General features: G+C 29.5%; 1 protein-coding gene across 1 annotated transcript in view; it reads left to right on the top strand.

Annotated features, from left to right (window-relative positions):
- The first annotated feature begins 1,697 nt into the window (after positions 1 to 1,697).
- TkR86C (Tachykinin-like receptor at 86C) overlaps positions 1,698 to 22,150 on the top strand; it is a 98,892-nt gene continuing 78,439 nt past the window's right edge. The window contains exon 1 of the mRNA XM_065515165.1: positions 1,698 to 1,879. Within this exon, the coding sequence (XP_065371237.1) occupies positions 1,698 to 1,879 (182 nt within the window). The remainder of the gene's footprint in view (positions 1,880 to 22,150) is intronic.

The following is a 22,150-nucleotide window of genomic DNA, read 5'->3' as shown; positions in this document are numbered from 1 at the left end:
TCAACAATATTAAACACTTATATTAAAAGCCTTTATTTACTCCTCAGAAGTTCCACAAACCTTGCCCCATTTGACAAGTTTGTACGTATTTTCAAAGATTCGATCTTTTACGCTTTGGGTTATTGTGATGGATCCACTTTTCTTCTAAAGTAATGCTTCGGTGCAAACCAATTTCCCTGCTTTTGTATATTTCCCAATTTCCCTGCTTTTGTATAAATCCTGCTGGTAGCAAATGTTTTAGAATCGCTACTTGAATAGTTCTCAATGATTTTGCAAGCTTTTGTTGAGCTTTACAACAATCTTCATGTACAAGGTGGCGTAAAAGTAATCCTCCAACAATTTTTGAAGTCCAAGAATTGGAGACATTAATACAAGGTGGCGCAAAAGTAATTTTCCTATGAGAAAATGCTATAAATTTTGCGAGGCCCCTAATGTCAGTTCTGTTTTGATATTTGTGTATTAAACACATGCGAAATACACGTTAATAAACAATGTTACGCTACACTGCTCCACTACACAAATTTCAAAACAGAACTGACATTAGGGGCCTCGCAAAATTTATAGCATTTTCTGATAGGAAAATTACTTTTGCGCCGCCTTGTATTAATGTCTCCAATTCTTGGACTTCAAAAATTGTTGGTTGGCCTAGGCGATCTCTATCTTCCGTGTCAAAATCACCACTTCTAAACGGCACAAACCAACCCTGGTACATTGAAACAGATGAGACATATAATCCATAAGCTTTTTTCCAAATTAATGAAATAAAGCAAAACTTGCCGCATATGACGCTTTATTGGCACAAAACTCTACATTTTCGCAGCAAAAAAAACTCTGGTGTTGACACTATAATGTACAATAACTAATTGAGAATAATTTCAAAAGATATGCCTTCTATTGTAAATCCCGTATTTGTAATTCATACACCCAATAGAATTCTTCATTGGGCCGAAAATAATACATGTGCCAATTATATACAGAGATTTCGTTGCATAAAATCAAAATTTTCTGGCGGTATTTTCATCAAAATCAAAATTTTAATGAAACTGTTTCTATATTTTTCAAACTTTGACAGTCCTGTAAGTCGATATACATCATCAGTCAGCCCTAGCACCTACACTCAGTTCAATAGCGTGCAAATCGTTTCCTGTAGCACCGTGTAATTTTATAGCCCATTTTCTCAATCTCTGTTTATCGTTTTTGTATATGTTAAAACGATAAGAAAAATAACCAGTGAGTGAGAAAATGGAGATTTGAATATCTTTTTTTAATCCCAAGTGACACACAAATGTGCTTTAAAATTGAGAATTTAAATCAAGCTGATTAAAATAAAAATTAATACAAAAAAAATATCAAATTTAATAACTAAATAAAACATGGTGAAAAAAAAGCTAAAATAATATTTTCAAAACCCATTAATACAAAAATATCCAAATGTTAACAAACATAACAAAAAATAATTAAAATATTAAAAAACACCAAAACACAAAAAAAAAATTTTAAATTTTTTCAAATAAATACAAAAAGAAATTATTTTGATTTCATATTTAATTCTCACTTGTCACTATTTAATTGTGTATGAGTGTTTTGTATGTGTCTGTGTCAGCGAGTACAATTGAAACATCATTTTATTATTGTGCAACAATTAAAAACTATAAAAATAAACGCAAGAAATTGACCAAGACGTTGCCTGCGCAAACATGTCTGAAAATGTCGACACGGAATTACTGGTGAATTGCACCATTTTGGCGGTGAAACGTTTTGAGCTGACATCGATTGTGAACACAAGTCAATTGAATAATTTAAATCGTTCGGATATAATTGGTCTGCTGTCGGGCATTATTGAGAACAAGGAAAATTTGGAGAACATTAATGATGCAAAGTAAGTAGAAGAAGAATTAACAATTTTTAATTTTAAAAGTGATAATTTAAACGATAATCATGTTGTTGCAGCAATATTCAATAGTTATAAAGGATAAATACATAGACCACAACTAAGTAGGTAACTGAGAGCCAAAATCCCAAGTCTGTTGACAAAAACCTAATTCATGAGAATGTATTGCATGTATTTTGTTTTTGTATTACCCGTATGTATGAAAAGAGTGTAATTTTTAACTCTCTCCTTCCGTTCTATGCGTTTATTGTATGGAAAAATATATGAGGGTGAGAAAAAAACACATAAATATTTTTAATGACACAAAGTAGAGTTCACAAAGTAGAGTTCTATAGAACGTGTATGTTAATAAGAAATGTACCAACAAATATAATTTTTCATAATAGAAATTTTCAAAAAGTACCAAAGAAAACTCCAATACTTTTTAAGAGCAAACATACATTATTGAAGAAAGAACTTAATAAACCTCTGCTTTAACTAAATATATGGTAAAGTTACGATTCACATGATTGTAGCAATCATATATATGATTACAGTAAATAAGTACCTATATGTTTGTGACAACCATTTTTATGATGAAGTATTTTCCATATTATTTTGTTCTCGGCTAATGGATAACATAATCTGAGAACATCATATTATGATTTAATGATTCATCATGAACATTATTGCCATCATCATATATTTATGTACTACAACCATATATATGATAATGATAATCATGTGAATGATAAATTTACCATATTATGGTTACCGCAATCATATTAATGATAATTACAGTGACCATAATATTGTTAAATAACTTATAAAAATTTTGAAAAGATTATGGTAGACATGTACAACTATATTTTGTCCATGTGTACAGACATTTGTATAGCTTAGAAATAATTATTACGGAAATTTACCAAAATTTACCGATTTTTTTTAAATTTTGCTGTTTTTTAATAGATCGCATGCGCGCCAGACAGCACTTTTTCATACTTTCAAAGAAATGGCTTAAATTATTCGCAAATGTATGGTTTTTTTTGATTTGGGTATTATTTCGCATAAAGACAGTTTCGTTAGAAATGACAGCTCAGAGTCGGAAGGGCCGTACAAAATTTAATTTCTTCAATAAAAGTTGTGATTAGAAAACGTCGTAAAATAACAGTAAATCTATTTCCATTATTTCACAAAAATTTTAATTTTTTTTTTTATTAAAAAAAAAAATTTTATGGCAAAATTTTTTTAAATTATTTTTCCTATTTATTAGTGAAAAAAATTGTATGACAATAAAAATTTTTTTGGATGAAAAAAAAAATCGGGCTTAAAAATATTGTTCTCGATTTTGATCCATTGTAGGTCCTAATTTCATGGTGATCGGTCCACTTCCGAAAATCACTCACGAATATAAATTATTGAAATTTTAAAAGGAAAATGTTTTTGCACATTTACTTGGTGTAGGGTATTGACCGACCATACTTTCTTAATTATTTTTATTATCATTCCGTTTGTAATTTCTACATTTTTCATTTGCGACCTTACAAAGTATTTATATTCGGGATCGCTATAGATATCGGAATCGATTTAGCGATATTAATTTTCAAATCTGAATATCTCGTTAACTATAAGGGATTAATTATATTAAAATAAATGTTTTTTGTAGCTCTCTTTTTAGGAGGACATTTTTACGGAGGTTAGGTAAAATCATGAACCGATTATAACCAAAATTAAGAAAGTTTGTTCTGTTGGGTCCAAAAATTGATATGGATCAAATTACACTGGAACATGTCTAAAATAGCGACCTGTACCTTGATTAACAATTTTACATGGACAGACAGACAGATATATGGTGAGGGACACACTGGCGGATGGACAAAGCTTTTTCAACCCAAAAAATTATTTAGTAAATACAAATAAACATACCAAGTTTCTTAACAATCATATCATTTTTGCATAAGTTATAGAATTTTTACAATTAAGGATATATGGCAGAACAAATAGTCCTTGCTGCTATCACAATAAAAATTAACAGCAAAATTTTAAGATTAGTGCGTATTCTATATAATTATGTAGCAGTATTAAAAATTATATTTTTGGCATTTGCGCCGTGTCCCTATGTCTGCATAATAAGTTCTTTAGGAAGCCTGTTTGTGGCATATTTTTCTCGGTGAATTTTTGTCTTAACATATATGGGAAAAAAGTAGATAAAATTTGTAATTTGTAACTGTTATGTCGTAGTTTGATTGATGAGTCTTTAACAACTTTTTTTGGAAATGTGTAAATACTTTTGAGGGACAAACAATTTGTCTAAGTTATTATGAAGGCTGATGTATAGACTTCTTTTGTGATTTTCAACAATAACCCACAAAATATATTTATAAAAATACAATTAACTAACTTAATCTATACTCTTTAAGGATTGAAATATTTATTTATAAATAAAAAAAAAATTATAAATTGTTTTATTTTGAGGCTTAGACATGTTAATTTGTTTTAATACATATAATTATGTGCGTAAATATTTTCCACCAATTGTTTGATTTATTTTTAATGAGAATCAACCCTAGTTTGAAAACTAGATTGTCCTTATAAAGACGATTTTTCATTATTGTTAACTGCATTAAATATCAAGTAATCGAAAATTGCCCCCCACAGGACGTATGATTATTATGAGTCAATTAAATATCAAGTATACGCACAATAGGTCAACATTATTTCAAGCGCTTTTTATATTAATCATTATTAGCATAATTGTACAAATTAAACAAGTAAGAAAGTATGGTCGGTCATGCCCGACCATATAATACCCTACACTAAGTAAAAGAGCAAAAACATTTTTCTTTTAAAAATACAATAATTTATATTTTTGAGTGATTTTCTGAAGTGGGCCTTATATGGGGGCTATGACTAATTATGGACCGATCACCATGAAATTAGGTTGTGTGATTTACGTCTATATGAAAGTTTACTATGTTGAATTTTGTGAGTATACCAACATTTTTAAGCGATTTATGCACGTTAAAGTGATTTTCGGAAGTGGGTCTATATGGGATCTATGACTAATTATGGACCCATCGTAACAAAATTTGGTGAAATGAATTTTGTATATACAAAACTTATTTGGAGCGCAATTTGTGGAGATCCATTTATAAATTAAACATTTATGACCGATAAAGTTCAATTTCGGGAGGACATTTGTATGGGGGCTAGGTGAAATAATGGACCGATTTCAGCCATTTTCAATAGGTTTCGTCCCTGAGCCGAAAAAGTAATATGTACCAAATTTCATTGAAATATCTTCAAAATTGCGACCTGTACTCTGCGCACAAGGTTTACATGGACAGCCAGCCAGCCAGCCGACCAGACGGACGGACGGAGGGACGGAGGGACGGACATCGTTTAATCGACTCAGAAAGTGATTCTAAGTCGATCGGTATACTAATATTTTTGGGCGTTACAAACATCTGCACAAACGCATTATACCCTCCCCACTATGGTGGTGTAGGGTATAACAAACCCAATAACAGCAAAATATTTTGAAAAGATTGGTAAAATTCTATTTTTGCAATTTAAAACTTTATATTCGCTGTTTCAAAATGCAATAAACATATGGTAAAACTTATGAATTTGAGTAGAAAATTGTCCAGCTTTATTTGCCAAATTTTTGATCAATACATTTTAGTTTATACAAAAAACACATGTAATTCCGTAAGTACTAAATGGAATATATTATTTGTGTTTATTTGCCTCTTTTATTATTCTATACAATTTATAGATCAAAATAAAGTCTATACGATTTTTGGAACATTAATTGCATCAATAGGACATTCAATAATACAATTGTGGTGATAAAAATCAATCATAGGAATCTGCTTGGATTTGCGTAATATAAATACGAATAAGTAAGAAAGCATAGTTGGTCAAGCCCTACCATATAACCCACATCTTCCATTAAAATTTCAATAATTTTTTTTTCTTAATTGATTTGCGAAAGTGCTCCTTATATAGGAGCTATGACCAAGCCAGACGGTGAGTCTGATTGGTCATAGTTCCTATATACTTTAGGGTGGATGTTGGATTAATATTCTTGGACGTCACAAAAGCAATGTACACTTCCCAGCCTGGTGTAGGGTATAATAAATTAAATATTCCTTTTATTATCATGTTTGGTTTTTCTAATGGTTATTTGACATACAAATTACATATGTATACTTAAGATAATATTTGATAATTGTTGCCAATTGTTGCCAATTTACGACAATAATCAATATGTATAGGCTGTAAAATGTTTTTTCTTATGTAAATAAATAAAAATTGTTATTATTGTTGATTAGATCTGACTAATAAATAGATAGATATTAAAACATAACTAAAAATGTTTTTCCAATAAGGACTATGGAGAATTTGGTTGAAAATATTTTCAAAAATTTGTTTATTATGACACGAACACCATTTTGCTATTGTATATACTGATAAAACAGTGATACAAACATGACAATAAAAGAAATATTTACATTATTCGTATTTATATTAAGCAAATGCAAATAGATTCCTATGATTGGCTTTTATCGCCACAATTGTATTATTTGTATGTCGTATTGATACAATAAATATTCCAAGAATCGTCTAGACAGTGTTTTCATTTACCTTTATATCATCTATATAATTGTATAGAATATCAAATGAGATAAACACGAATAATATATTCCATTTAATAGGCACGTATGTATGTAAGTATATGTTTTTTATAATAATTTTTTGAAATAAACTAAAATGAATTGATCAAAAGCTACTTATAGTATAACTTTTATATCTAAAATTATTATTAAATGAAAAATAAATACTTAATTTAATAGTTTATTTACTTTAAAACCTTAAAAACCAAATGTTTACTTCATTATAGAACAGTGAACTCAAAATTTAAAATTTATAATATGGAACCTTACTAATATCGATGAGTATAAAACGAGCTTGAAGTTATAAAAAAGAAAGTCTTTAAATGATGGCCAATTCTACGTATACTTAATATTTAATATGACACATAATAATCATATGCTGGGGGGTACTTTTGGTTACTGGTTACTAATATTTTATTGTTAAAGAAAAACAAAAAATAACGTTAAAGTTAAAGTTAACAATTCAAGTACTGATAATGTTAAAAAACATTCTAAAACAAAGTCCATTATTAAATTTTCATCAGAATTCAAGTACATTATAAAAAAAGATGTTAGACAAAGACGTCCAACGATGTATAACAAAACGCAAGTTTTCAATATTTTGTGTTTATCATTAGATGTATTAAATATTTTGCAACACTCACGTACACGGTTAGATATTCTAAGATCATGACCTTCGTCTATTTCAACGTAATCTTTATAAATCTCATCCTCAATATCACTTTTGGCCACCGTTTCAAAATCACATTCGCCATCACTTTCAACATCACTTTCATCTAAGTTAATATTTTGATTATTAATTGTCATGTTTAGACCCTAAAATTTCTGTTTCGAAATCAATTCTAAAATTATTCAGCCTTTTTTTACTAAAAAAACAAATATTTTATTCCGTACTTTTTATTTTCATTGGTTCAAGTCCTAAATTAAATATTTTGAAAGACTTGTTTTTAGAATTGTGACTTCTTGCAGTAATATTTATAGAAGCAGCAATCGGACCACTCATCTACAGTGCTCAAAAGACTGCCTTGAACTTTAGTTATTTGTCGAATTTCAGAAACAATACAATTTTTGTAAGTCATTATTACTTATTTAAATTTGGAATTATGAAAAATTTTAAGCAATTTAATAAATTTAATTATATGTACATGTACATTTATTTCTTTTTTTCGATTATTCTACATAAAATTGATTAAATTATTCGTTATTCGCAAATGGTAATTTTTAAATTGTTCGAATAATTATTCGTAAGAAATTATTCAATTAATCGAACGATCATTACTCGAATGAATACCCTACTAGATATTCAGTGCAGATAACAATAATGAAAAATTTTCTTTGTAAGGACAATGTGGTTTCCAAAGAAATCAAACGATTGGTTGAAAATATTTACACTCACAAACATATAAAGGGTATTTTTTAAGTTCGATAGAAGTTACGAAAAGGTTAATTATCGAACAAACTTTCATACTGCGCTCAGTATAATCTGTAAAAGCATTAGCTCGTAATCCTTATTTTTGAAGACATAATGTCCGATGAAGCCATCATGATCACTGGTCCACGAGAAATGTGGTTTCAACAAGATGACGTTACATACCATACGTTGACCCAACCATCATTTTATTGACATCATATAACTGATTTCAAGAAATGCAAGATCGCGAGATTTGACACCACTCGATTGTTTCCTGTGAGGCCACGTAAAGTCACTGGTTGATGCTGTTACACCAGAAACAATTGAAGACTTAGGCAAATATTGTACGTGACATATGTCCATTACTGCTTGCAAAATTGATCAAAATGGAACACCAACAATGCGCTTTGTCAAGACTAAAAACGATGTAATGGTCTTTCGAATAAAACAATTTATTGTATAAAATTTACATTTTACCAATTTCAAGTTCTATCTGGCTTAAAAAAACAAGCATTCTAATAACTCAAGCTAAAAATTTATTCATTCTACTTTATAACTAAATTATTCAATGGTGAAAATGTATAGATTATGTTGTTTAAATAAATTTTTATAAATAGATTTTACCAGTTATTTATTAAAATAACAAAACAAATATATATTTCAGCCTTCAGTATAATTTACACAAATAGATTGTCTCTCAAAATTATTTACAAATTTCCAAAAAGTCGTTAAAGACTCATCAATCAAAAAACATCATAAACGTTACTAATTACATATTTTATATCCTTTTTTCGCATCTGTGTTGAGAAATTATCCCTGTGCAAAAATGCTGTTCAAAATACTAGTCAGAACTTGCCAAAATTGGTAGTTGAAATAAGATTTAGGATAATTATCAGCTTATGCATATTTAATTTCGAAAATAATTTTTTCTGTTAAAATCCCAAACGAATTTAATAACATTATATTGGGTGTAAAACTTAAACATGCGGTATTTTTAGAATAGAATATTACGATTTCATTTCTGTCCTCATATTATGGGCGTTTTTCGGCCAATGCTTCGTAATATAATGTGAAATATTTAAGAATATTTTTGGAAGTCATAAAAGTATAATTTGGTTAATAAAATTTCAAATTCTTAAAATATTTCAATGCCCACAGTATGCAATGTATTTGCATAAATAAAATTTACAAATTTAAATTTATATATTGTAATATATGTACATTATAAAAAGATACAAGTGACCTTTAAAAGTACACATACATTTTTTTAATATAAAAAAAACTTTTGAATGTATTAAAACATCAATCAAAAATAAAATAAAAAAAAATTCTACGAAAAAGGAAATTAAATGGAAAATTCTAATCACCAGATAAAATCATATACAAACATAATCAATAAATTTGCCATATTTATTTTATAAAATAATTTAGAAACTCATTTCTCAACAATATGAATGAAAATATTAGCACACACATATGTATACACATTAGGGTGGCCTTTATGTTGTGCTTTTTCAAGGTCTAAAATGGTTCTCTCTCATCTAAAAAGCAAGTGTAGAAAATGTTTGTTGAATCGGAAATATTTTCCAAAAAATAGTATGTGAATTCCAGGGGTCTTGAATTCACATACTAAAGAATTAACTTCAAGACTGTTACTTTAAAATTACAATTCTAACGCACTATTTTACAAACACAAAACCGAAACATGTATATTTTGCACAAACGAATAATATTGTTACATTTTTAGCTTCTAAAAACAGTGATTTCCTTTAAATAAACCGGATACTCTTGATTAAAAATAACAGCAGTTTAATAGTTTAAAATTTGTAACAACTCTTTATTTATTTAAATTTATACAACAACAGTTTAAATAGTCACTGAGTGTTACACACTTAAATTACACACTTTATAATGTAGTGCTTAATTGATAATGCAGTTGATGTTTACTCTAACAGCATTATGATAAAGTTACTAGCGACTGCAACCTCTGTCACTATTTATAGACAGTGACATCTTTCATATAGCTTCTACATTTATCTTAACGGACAAATCTAGTATATTCGAATTCTAGAGCTTTCGATGTTAATGTTAGCAGCTTAAGCCATATTTACAAACAATGCTAATAACTGCATGCTATCAGCTTTATTGATTAGTAAAGCTTCTACTGATGAACATGTTTACAAACTTGATGAATGTTGCAGCCAGTCGTTACAGTCCGTTAAATGCGAATCGCTAATGCAAATTCGTAACAATATATTTTTTTAAGTTTTTCTACATTTAATTTTTGGTGGTCGAAATTAAAACTGAAGAAAAGATATTTGAAAAATTCGGTATTGAATCTAATAAATCTTATTTTTGCAGAAATTATGGAATACAATGGATTCCACTGTGCAACAAATGAAGACTTTTGGAAAAACTCACGGTCATGACAGTATAGGTTCGACTCTACTACTAAAGGATAGTAAAACCCTATACCCATATTTTTTTAAAATAGTATGATCAATTCCACACTTCAATGTTGCGCTGTATTATTTACTCGGCTGAGGTGTTATCGAGTTTATTTACAGTGGGGAGAAGCGTCTCGTTACTTACAAAACCACATACACTCAGGTCTCGTTTTATGCGGATTTTTTTTATGCGGATTCAAATTTATGCGGTTAATAAATTAATGATTTTTTTTTTTAATTTTAACTGATTTTAAAATTTTAGATGTTTTTTTTTTAAATTCTAGTGATGAAAATGATATTTTACAATATGATGATATGATTATATCATCTAGTAATGAAAGTGACGTTGAACCAATTCCTAAACTATGCCGACAATTATTCAGTCATTCAGATTGATCATACATATTTAAAGAATTTCCTTAAAAAATATTTTAGCTTATTTTTTTGGTCATTTTCTGTTTTTTCTGTTATTAATGAATTGATATTATATTTTTGTTTATTTTTTTTAAAGGGTTTTTGTTTTTACTGTTTAAGTAAATGAAATAAATATATTTTTGTTGATTTTTTTATGCGACTTTGCTTTGGATTTGTAATTAAAATTTGAATTTATGCGGTTTTTCAGAATTTTGGAACGAATCATTAGTTTTTATATGAAGCTAGAGTATCGTTTTATGCGAATTCAATTTATGCGATTTTTTTTGGAACGCATCTATCGCATAAAACGAGACCTGAGTGTATTTGAATTAGAAAAATGGTTAAAACAATGGAAAATTAAAGTCAACGAGCAAAAATGTACACACATTACATTTACATTGCGTAGAGAATCATGCCCCCCTATTCATATCAATAACTAAACAATAATTCAACAATCGGAAGTGAAATACCTCGGAATACATCTCGATCGTCGCCTTACATGGAAAAGTCATATAGATGCAAAGTTGACTCAAATGAAATTGAAATCAATTCAAATTAATTGGCTTATTGGAAGAAACTCCACGCTTAGTTTAGATTGTAAACTTCTACTTTATAACATGATCATAAAACCGATATGGTGTTATGGCATACAGTTATGGAGCACGGCCTCAGCGTCAAATGTAGAAAAGATCCAAAGACGCCAAAACAAGTTTCTAAGAATGATCACAGTTGCCACCTGGTATATCAAAAACGCGAATATACACAAAGATCTAAACGTGCCCATTGTAAAAACTCAAATCTCGAAAAACGTACAAAAATATTTAAAAAAAACTTGAAGTTCACCCAAACTCGCTGGCCCACAACATATTAGATAACCGTGGCCACACTCGATTAAGAAGGAGGGACACAGCAGACCTAATCTAGAAGGAAGAATGCCAATTTAACCAAAACAACCATGAACACAAAATTTTTTCGTCCGGCACTGGCTGGACTAATTAAATAATAATATTAGATATAAGATTTGAACCACTTATTGTTAGTTCATTAAATAATGAAGATACAATAAATAAATGATGAAAAAAAAAAAAAAAAGATTTACAGTGGGGGCCCTTAAAGTCTCACATTTTTAAAAAAATCCGCAAAAATACATTTATGATCCGAATAAATTAAAATGTAGATAGCCCTTGAGAAGATCTACAATAAATATGCTTATCTTTGTAGATTATCTCTTTTAGTTCAAGAGATATTTTGGTTTAAATTTGTTTTTAAATTTGCTCGATCTTTTTTTCGTTGTTTAGATATGACGGACCTACGGAGGGTCGAACAATTTTTTTCAAATATCACGTATATTTGCTATAAACTTCCGAAGAAAATAATGAAATTTTGATAGCAGTTACCTCGTTCCTAACAGTTACATGCATCCAAAGTTGAAGTATCTTTTTACATGTTTCAATTTTGGATGCGTATATTTTTTAAGTTTTTTTTTTCTTCGGGACTATATACAATTATTATATGATCTGAAAAGAGAACATAATGCAAAAGCGTGGAAAGTAAAATTTGGCTCACTTAAGTGGACATAGTGAACCCAGGACCTATTCAAACTTGGATAATTTTGAAACAAAATATAAGTTTTGAGTAAAAAATTCTAAAAACGCAAAGCACCACGTTTTTACTATCACACTGTAAATAAAGTCAAGGTGGGCATTTTTTTTAAAAAAAAACTCAGGTTTTGGATTACTTTTCCCCGTTTTAGGAATTTCGGTATTTGGAAACAGAAAATGGCAACAATTGTTATGCCATTGACTTAAGGATATTTAAGCCCATATTAGTTCCAAATTTTGTTACGATATCTTTAACAGTTAAAATTTTACATCAATTCAATTTTTTTTATTTTTCTTTTGGTAAATTACCATATTATATTTTTTTTTAGTTTTTAAGTAAGGTAAATAAATGACTTCCAAAAAAATTATAAAATTTTTTCATTTCACTAAAATATTAATCTTCAAGTGCTACGGTTTTCACAAATACCAAACTCTTATATAAAAAGCTTATATTTACTATTCAGTAGTCCCACAAACCATGCCCCCTTTCAAAAATGTTAAAGTTTTCTCATCTATTGCATCAAGACGGCCTTGCGTGATCATGATTGGGTAATGTTAAGTTCTCGGATCATACTGATAATGATTTTACCATTCTTCGCTATTGCTTCACAATAGAGAAGTGTACACTTGATCATACTTATTTAACAAAAAAAATCATTGTTTTCGTGTCAAAAAATAGTAAAAAAAAACTAAAATTGTTAAGGTACAAAGTGAACTTTATGAGTTATTTAGAGTGTCTAAACAAGTTCAGATTACACTGATATGTTCACAAGAGTTGTTCAGCTTTACCGTAGCTACAACTTTGCAAAATATAGTTAGTGAAAAAATAGGAGTCCACGTTAGTTATTCTAAAAAAAGTAATTGAAAAAAATGTCCTTCCTATATTATTTTCAAAAAAGGACACGAAATATATATTTATTTGACTTAGCTATATTATTGCCATATATAGGCAGTAGGGCGATCGAATCTTCGACATTTTTTAGAAACCGGTTTTCGCTTTCTTCGAAAAATTGCAAATTAATATAAACAGGTTTCGGTTTCGGGTTTTTATAATAACCGTTTAACCGGTATTTTTGGCAAAATATTTCGAAAAAATTGTTTATTTATTAAAATAATAGTGATTAAAACAATTTTGATTACTTCTTTTAACATTCGCAAGGTCTTCGGTTCAAATTTGACCCATTTTGAAATTAATATTTAATTTTTTTCTTAAAGTGAGTGGTTGATATTTGTGATATTTTATGAATTTTATTTAATTTCAAATGTCAACAACTACAATAGGTTTTTAGAAAAACAAATTGGCAAAAAAAATATCTATAAACTTGTTTGGACTTAAGGTCTTTAGGTCATATTTGACGTGGAGCAAAAATCTTGAATTTATGTTACGCACAATTAAGCTAAATATTTTCAGAGCTTTGGTAGCACTGCAATATATCTTTGGTAGCTCTAATATGTATCTGTCTCTTTTCATTATACTTGCTGAACATTATACTCTAATGAAAACTGGGATTCTGCTATGTTTTTCTTATCCTTCATAAAGACTTCGGGTAAAATTTTTTTTTTTATATTTTATAATTAAAATTTTATTTTTTCTAAAAGTGAGTGGTTGATATTTTTGATATGTTATGACCAGGGAAACCAAAATATGCAAATGCATGTTTTTTCTGGTGAGTCTAATGGGCACATGGATAAGATATTTACACGTTTCAGAAATATTTAAGAATTTTGGCATCGATTTGTTAGTGCATATTTTTGCATATTTTACCCTTAAATGCATATTTTTGAATATATTTGTTTTAAGAGCATATTTATGTCATATTTTTGCGTTTTTAGAGCATATTTTACTGTTTAATAGCATATTTTGACGAAAAACTTATTTTTCGTTGTGTTACAGGTTTTTACTTTCTTTGTTTAAAATTCAAAATTGAAAAATAGATGGTTTTTTTTTTGTAATATAAAATAAGCACTATTTTAATAATAGCGCCATCTAAACATCAAATTTTAGTTCTAATTCAAACTTATCCGTTCTTTAATATTAAGAGAATTACAATAATTTGCATGGTTTTCATCGTTCGTGTGAACGTATAAGGGACTCCTACAAAGACTTAAACAAGATTATTTTAAATGTGAAAAGGTATTTTTCAAAGCCCCAAATAGGATTGATACATTAAAAGAAATGTATCCTGCTCTAGAATTGCCACTAGAACCTGTTGTAACTCGGGAACATGGCTTTCAGCTGTTAATTATTATGCCAACAATTTTGAAAAAATTTGTGAAGTTATCAATGCTTTAAATGCTGAGGAGTCTCAGTTTATTAACATTGCTAAAGATGCTTTAGATACACCTACAATAAAAAATAACTTAATTTTTATAACGTCAAATTTTATGTTTAACACATGTTTAACAATAATCACAATTCATTGAATGATTAGAAGTTTCATTAAAACATTTATAATTCTTTTACAGCTCTGTTATGTATGTATTTGCAAAATATTTTATATATTAAAAAAAAAACATAAAAATAAACGAAACCAAGTATTTTTAGATTTATTGAAATATTGGCAAAACAAAATAAATAAATGAAAGGAAACATGTTTGGTTTCTATCATGATCTCTAGTTTGCATATCAAGTAACGTCAAACGAAGGAAAATAATTAAAATCAAAATTAAATGTCTAAAAAAAACAAATTTCTATTATTTATAAGAACATAAAATATTATTATAATGTACTTAAATGCTTTTTCTCCTAAATAAACTTTATTTCTTAAATTAAACAGCACCTTTAAATGACCACTAAAACTTTTATTAAATATTTTTAATATTTTTAACTTTATTTATGTCCACCCACTGTTCCATAAACTGTCTAGTTTTATGAGAAAAAAAATAAAAACATTGAATAAAACATGACCATCCAGCTGTGCCACTGTTTTATGATGTTCATCATCACTTGACATGAACTTTTGCACGTTACCTTTCCCATTCTTTTAAATTTTTATTTATGGACTTTTTCCATCCAAACTATGTCTATGAAAAATCTTTTTTTTTTGTTTGGTCAACACCTCTAGCAAATATTTTATGTTACAACATGTGGCATATTGAATTTATAATGGCCCCAGAGTATGTTAAATCTTCATCACTATAAATAATGTTATGGCAAAAGTTTTCTATGTGGTATTTTAAATATTTTTCTGCCTGTACTTGGGTAAATAAGGGGATGAATTGTGCAAATATTTTTTATAAAAATATTAGAGTAGAAAAACATAAACACTGGAGAAAGCATACAAATATGTTAAGCAGTAGTACAAAGATAAATTTTTAGAAATCATTTACTAGGACCTTAAACATATGAGTACTTCTGCACTCGTAGCTTGTTACAAGTATTTTTACATTAAATTTTGAAAAACAATTGAGTTAATTGCAGTTTTTGTATTTAAATTAAATAATGGGGGTTTTCAACTTTTGAAACCGATGTCTTTCGATCGGTATGAAATTTGCACCTGTTTGGCCAAAATGTGTAACTCAGAGAGTTCTTGACCGATCTTGTTGAAAAACTATATGTAAACTTCTATCTAAAAGGACTAACCTTCGTGCAAATTTCATCCTGATCGGAATACATCGGTTTCAAAAGTTTTGTCATGATGAAAAAAATATATAAAAATTAATGTATGTCTGTTTGTTCCGATCATCTCCACCGATCATCTTGAAATTTGTACTATATGTTCCTCTATATGTGGAAACAATAATAAGCTAGTGTTTGTTTTGAAACCTCAAGTGGCTGTGGCACTTCCCATACAAAGTAAGTAGTTATTTTCGAATATCTGCAGAACTATAATTGAGACAAATGTGTTCTAGATTTGCGTGCGTACCTGCCTCGAGGGCCTAATTGCACGGTGCTCCCAACACCAGATATAAGTCAATGCGTCTATCATCGTCATTGCATGACTTAATATACACTCAATTTGCAACATTGAATGCACGCATCAATAAACAAGCACCTTGCTCGGACTATCTAATACCTGCCATCTCATAGCTCAGCTAGTCAATAATATAAGAGACAATTGCCAGATTTAAACGATGCACGCTCTGGTTAATACCAGCGACCATCAAACTTTAACTCCAAGCCGCTATTGTGCAGACGCGCCACTAACAACGACCTGAATCCAAGCTACAGCCCATGTACCACGTACGCACAATCCAACACAATTCCCAAATCAAGCCAACCAAGATGACCATATTGTTCTCAGCAACATCACCTAGTAGGTTGATTGTCCGAAATTTGACATACAGTCAAACATCAACCAATAGTCAACCTATACCCGCTAACCGAACCAATGATCCTACAAGACCGGAGTCCTGGGACCATAGGACCCCCATGGCACTAGAAAAGACTTTAGTCAGCTGCGAATTTAAAAGAATTAAATTCTTGCCTGCAATGAGGTACGTGCACCTCGGAGTCCCGGTATTTACCCTTGAAACACAAAATCAAGCAGATGAGTATCACCGAGATGTCCAAACATGTCCCAAGGGGGGCAATAATTGAGACAGTCTTCAAACTTTATACACTTTATCACTGCATGAAGTTTAACCAAAAATGGGTCGGATGAGAACAGGGCGAGTGGCGCCTCCAACACAAAGTTAACAGTTGTTTCACAATATCTGGAGAACTATTGGGTGTCTGACTACAAAACGCGAGATTTTTTAAAATTTTTAGGTTTTATTTTTAAACATTTGTACAATGTAAATTAACTCAAAGTATTGGCCATTGTTAGCTATGACATTTTTCCATATCTTTCTGGCAACATTGACATTTAGAGGCAAAATAACTGCTCATCTTTTGAAGCTTGTAATGAATTCAAGACCATATCAGTTACTCTCTTCCAAAGTGAAGCGTATCTTAGGGATAGTGTTCTGCATGGTCTGGACTATAAAGTGGGTGAGGCAAAACTTCCCAACCTATTCATTCTAAATACATTTTAACAGCTATTGCAAAATGAGACCTCATATCTTAATTTCATCGGCCAAAAGCCCAACTTTTTGTTAACTCTGATTTAAAATTTTTTAATGCCATTCAATAGTAAACACCTTTAAACTAAGGTAACCAAAAAAATTGATAAAAACATTGTCAATTGTGTGCGTGGCATGTTGCTAAAGTCAAATATTTTATGTCATTTTATAAAAAATGTGATTTTTGTAAATTTGATCAGAAGTAAATTATCATTACTCGCAAACTATTATCGATAATTGGACGATTTTTTCTTCGTTATGTTGGTAGGATAATAGTCTTTAGGAATTGATATTATCTGTCACTGTACCGTTTGCACCTGCTGTGTTATTACATTTTTTCTCAGATACTATTATTTAGTCAAATTTGAATTTCAGTGGAATAAAAGTGCTTAGGGTCAAAAGGGGTTAAACAAATTTTACTACCAGGAGCCCATATATACTTGTTGGCCTGCATTGAAAATGACTCAAATCGGTCCATTATTTCACCTAGCACCCATACAAATGTTCTCCTGAAATTATACTTTGTCGGTCGTAAATGGTTAATTTATATAGGTATCTACCAGGGTATTCAATCAATTAACCGTTAATCGGTTAACCGATTAATTTTGGTCGGTTAACTGTTCGAATAATTTAAAATTGACGATTTTCAAATAACAAATAATCCGATTAATTTGTGTCGATTAACCGAAATTCCTTTATTTTATGCGTTTTATATATAAATATAGTTTTAAACACACAAATTGTATTTCTTAACTCGTGAACATTACCTTCTAGCAATAGTTTTTTGAAGTAGATTACGAAAACCAAAACTAAGGAATTTGGAAATGACCTTTGTTCTAGAATGTTCTATGATGAACTTCGTCCTAATGAGTCGGAGAACGACATGATAAGAGACGAAAATGGAGACATTACTGAATAGAGTATTTTATAAAAACTTATCGAAATTATTAAAAGAATTCAAAATCTAAAACGGAATCAAATGGTGTAATGGAGGATTTTATATCCTTAGAGATATTGGATATTCTTTATAATTTTTATTTTTTTAAAAAAAAAAAAAAAAGAAGAGTAACACTCAGGCAATTATCATGCCTTACTTTCGATTTCTCCAACATCTACAATCAGCGAGAGAGTTTTTTCCAAGTCGAATTTTATTAAAACTAAAGAAAAATATTTATTTTTTGGTTGAATTGTTTATTTTGTATGTTTTTGTTCTTTTTATTAATAAAATACTTAAATAAAAACAAAATTCGTTGTATTCTTTTCAGTTTAAAATTAAAATATAAATTATTCGGTTAATCGAACAATTTAAAATTAACCGATTAAATATAAACCCCGATTAATTATTTGCTCAATTAACCGATTAAACCAGAAACCCGATTAATTGAATACCCTAGTAACTACACAAATTTAGCTCCAAATAAGTTTTATATAAACCGAATTAATGTCACCTAATTTAATGATGATAGGTCCATAATTAATCATAGTTCCCATATAAGGCCCGCTTCCAAAAATCACTTTAACGAGCATAAATCTCTTAAAAATGTTTGTATAAACACAAAATTCAACACAAGTAATTTCCACATAGACATAAAACACACACAGAGAAAACAGATTCGTGATAGCAACCGAATTTGTTGCCAATCGAATGATTCGGTTGCACACATAGAATTTTTCAATTCTATCAACTGAAAGTCAGTTGATAAAGAAGAATTTCGGTTGAAGCTACCAAACTTTTGTTATGCCTTCTAAAATATTGTAGCCACAACTGTAAAATTCGGTTACTAAGGTAGAATCATTCGATTGGTAACAAATTCGGTTGCTATTACGAATCTGTTTTCTCTGTGCACGACCTAATTTCATGGCGATAAGTCCATAATTAGTCATTGCTCCAATAAATCATTCCGAAAATCATTCATGAAAATAAATTATAGTGTAGGGTATTGTATGGTCGAGCTTGGCCGAACATACTTACTTACTTACTTGTTTTTATCCTCTCACAATTTTTTTATAAGTAAAGTGGATGCAAAAAATAAAAAAATCCGCATTTTCATACTAAATGCTATAAAAATTCAAGAAGTTATCTGTCCATCAAAACAAAAATTTCTAAAATATCTTTATCGGTTCAAAAGCTACAGAGTTTTGGCCGATGAAAAACGATAATGAGCCACTGTACGCCGAAGCTCTCGTTATGGTCAATAGAGATCATTACCGTACCATGATCAATAATTTTTTTTACTTAAACATTTTAATAACATTTTTTGGCCTCCTACGTCATTCGATTTGACACCTCTCGATTACTTGCTGTATGCCCACGTAAATTCACTAGTTCATGCTGATAAATCTGCAACATTTGAAGCCTTAGAGTCCTACATTGTTTGTGTCAATGCTCAAAAAAGTTTCCAAAATTGGACGTCCAGAATGCACTTTGATCTTTCGAAATTTTTTTTATTTTTTTAATAAAATTTACTTTTTTGAGTTATTTTTTACAATTTCTAGTTCTAGTTTAGCCCATTCGGCCTATGAAATTCGAAGTAAGATATTTTGACGGATATAAATTAAAACAAAGTCGAGCAATAAGAAAACAATTTTTGTCAAATTGAAATTGGAAAATAAATTAGAATACATTGTTTAAGCGTTATGTTTTCCTGAGCTATTCATGACCCCCGCCCCCTTAAATCTTTATATGAACCCCTAGATGGCCGCGAACCCCCATTTAAGAATCATTGCTCTAAAAGTTATATGATATTGCTAAAATCAGCATTTGGTTTTTAGAATACGGAGACAAATTTTATAATTTGTTAGCATCGAAAATTGCCAAATTCAAAATAAGGGCCTAATGTACATACATTTTCAGTATCATATCAATAATCATTTATATAAACATTATGAAAACCTTACAAAATCGTAAATTAAATACTTCACTTCAAATCTAGAAATCAATATCTAACAGGACGTATAATTATTAAAACAAAATATAAATCATACGCCACATACAAACATGCTGTATTCTATTTCTCTAGTTTTTTTTTATTTTTTCCTTTCCAAGTAAAATTATAATTTTCCATAGAAATGTAGACCAGATATTAACATATTGAAAAACAATTTTGCATACTTATCATTAAAAATGATTTGTTGGAGATTGCTAAGAAATGTCATAATTTTAAATGAAATAGAATTATAAATGCAACTGAAATTGAGAACAAAACCAAAGCAAATGATAAGAAAAACTGCACATGACTTGGTCACAACAAAATGCTTGTCTAAACATGTCATTCATTTAGAAGAACTGTTTTCAACACCCAGGGTATTCAACCACAAATTGTGTATAACCATAATTGAATTTGTTAGCTAAGGCAAACTAGCAGTTTAAAATTGTGTGAGATACAAATTATGCTGGTTGGGCAAAAGTGAACAACATGATAAATGTTGCTGAAGACAAATTGACGAAAATTAAATTAAAATGTTTGAACTGTAAATCAAAGAGAAAAATGAATCATGTTTCTTTCATTTTACTCTTTTAATGATTCGAACATCTATTTTAATTAATGCCATCCCATCCTTTACATTTTACAAATTATGTACCAGAGATTGAATTTTAATTTAGTCTACAAAAGGTTTTTTCAAATTTACCCTTTTTCCAAAATGATTAATATCCCAGCAACTTTATATTGGAGTTAATGACCGTTTGTAATTAGTTTTTTTTTTTTTTTTAATTTACATTACATTTTACTTAACAAATAATTGACATCTTTGTTGAATGTTTTCTAAAATTCTAAATCTTGAATTAATAATGATGTGAATGTAGAATAAGAACAAGATAAAATGTTTTATGTATAATCGACTGTGATTAAAACCCTACACCTAAAACTAAAATTACGCTTATATTTAAATTGAAATGTAGATTCAGCTGAGTATTACATTGATAAAAATAGGCTTTCTAAAAAGCTTTAGTTAGCAGACAAAAGGCTCCAAGTTCCAGCACATACTTACACACTACTAAAGGGTGTTTTTTCAAGCCTGAAAAAAAAAATAACATAAAAAATTAAATTTTAATCCAAAAAAATTTTGATTTGAAACAGCAATTCATGTAATTAACATTTGAAAATTATTTTAGACATATGGCCACCACAGCCGCTTTTGATAAAGCGCATTCCTGACGTCCAATTTTGAACCAATTTTTCGCGCACTGATGGTCGTATGTTAAGAATAACACTAACAATGTTGGCTTCCAAGGCATCAATTGTTGCTAGTTTATCAGCATAAACAGTGACATCGTTGCCCCACATGAAATAATCGAGAAATATCAAATCGCACGACCTTGGTGTCTAATTCACATGTGCATTTTTCGAAATCAAGTTATGACCTAATTTTGATTTAAATAAATCGATGGTTGCGTTCGCCGTATTGCACGTAGCAACATCGTGTCCTGTTCCATCTCACCGGCTCAATATCATCCATATTGTGATGCAGTTTTTGTTTCCAGTCGGGGTATGCTTAGTCTGTCCAGGTTCTTCAAAGGTCTGCTTCCTTAGAAATCTTTACCACAGAGCTGTCTTGGATCTTTGGAATAACTATGTTTGTTAATGAGCGAAGCTTCTAATAGAGAATTCGACGAGATAAAAGCTTCGGCTCTCGATCGGCTAACGACTAATTATTCGTAAATACAGCTTATAGATGCAATCCGAGGAGATAAATTCTTCAGCTCTCGTCGGCTAACCACAACT

The sequence above is a fragment of the Calliphora vicina genome, chromosome 1 (genome assembly GCF_958450345.1).
Source record: "Calliphora vicina chromosome 1, idCalVici1.1, whole genome shotgun sequence".
NCBI classification, from domain to species: Eukaryota; Metazoa; Arthropoda; class Insecta; order Diptera; family Calliphoridae; genus Calliphora; species Calliphora vicina.
The sequence above is the reverse complement of the archived record's forward strand: the minus strand, read 5'-3'. Positions and strand labels throughout refer to the sequence as shown.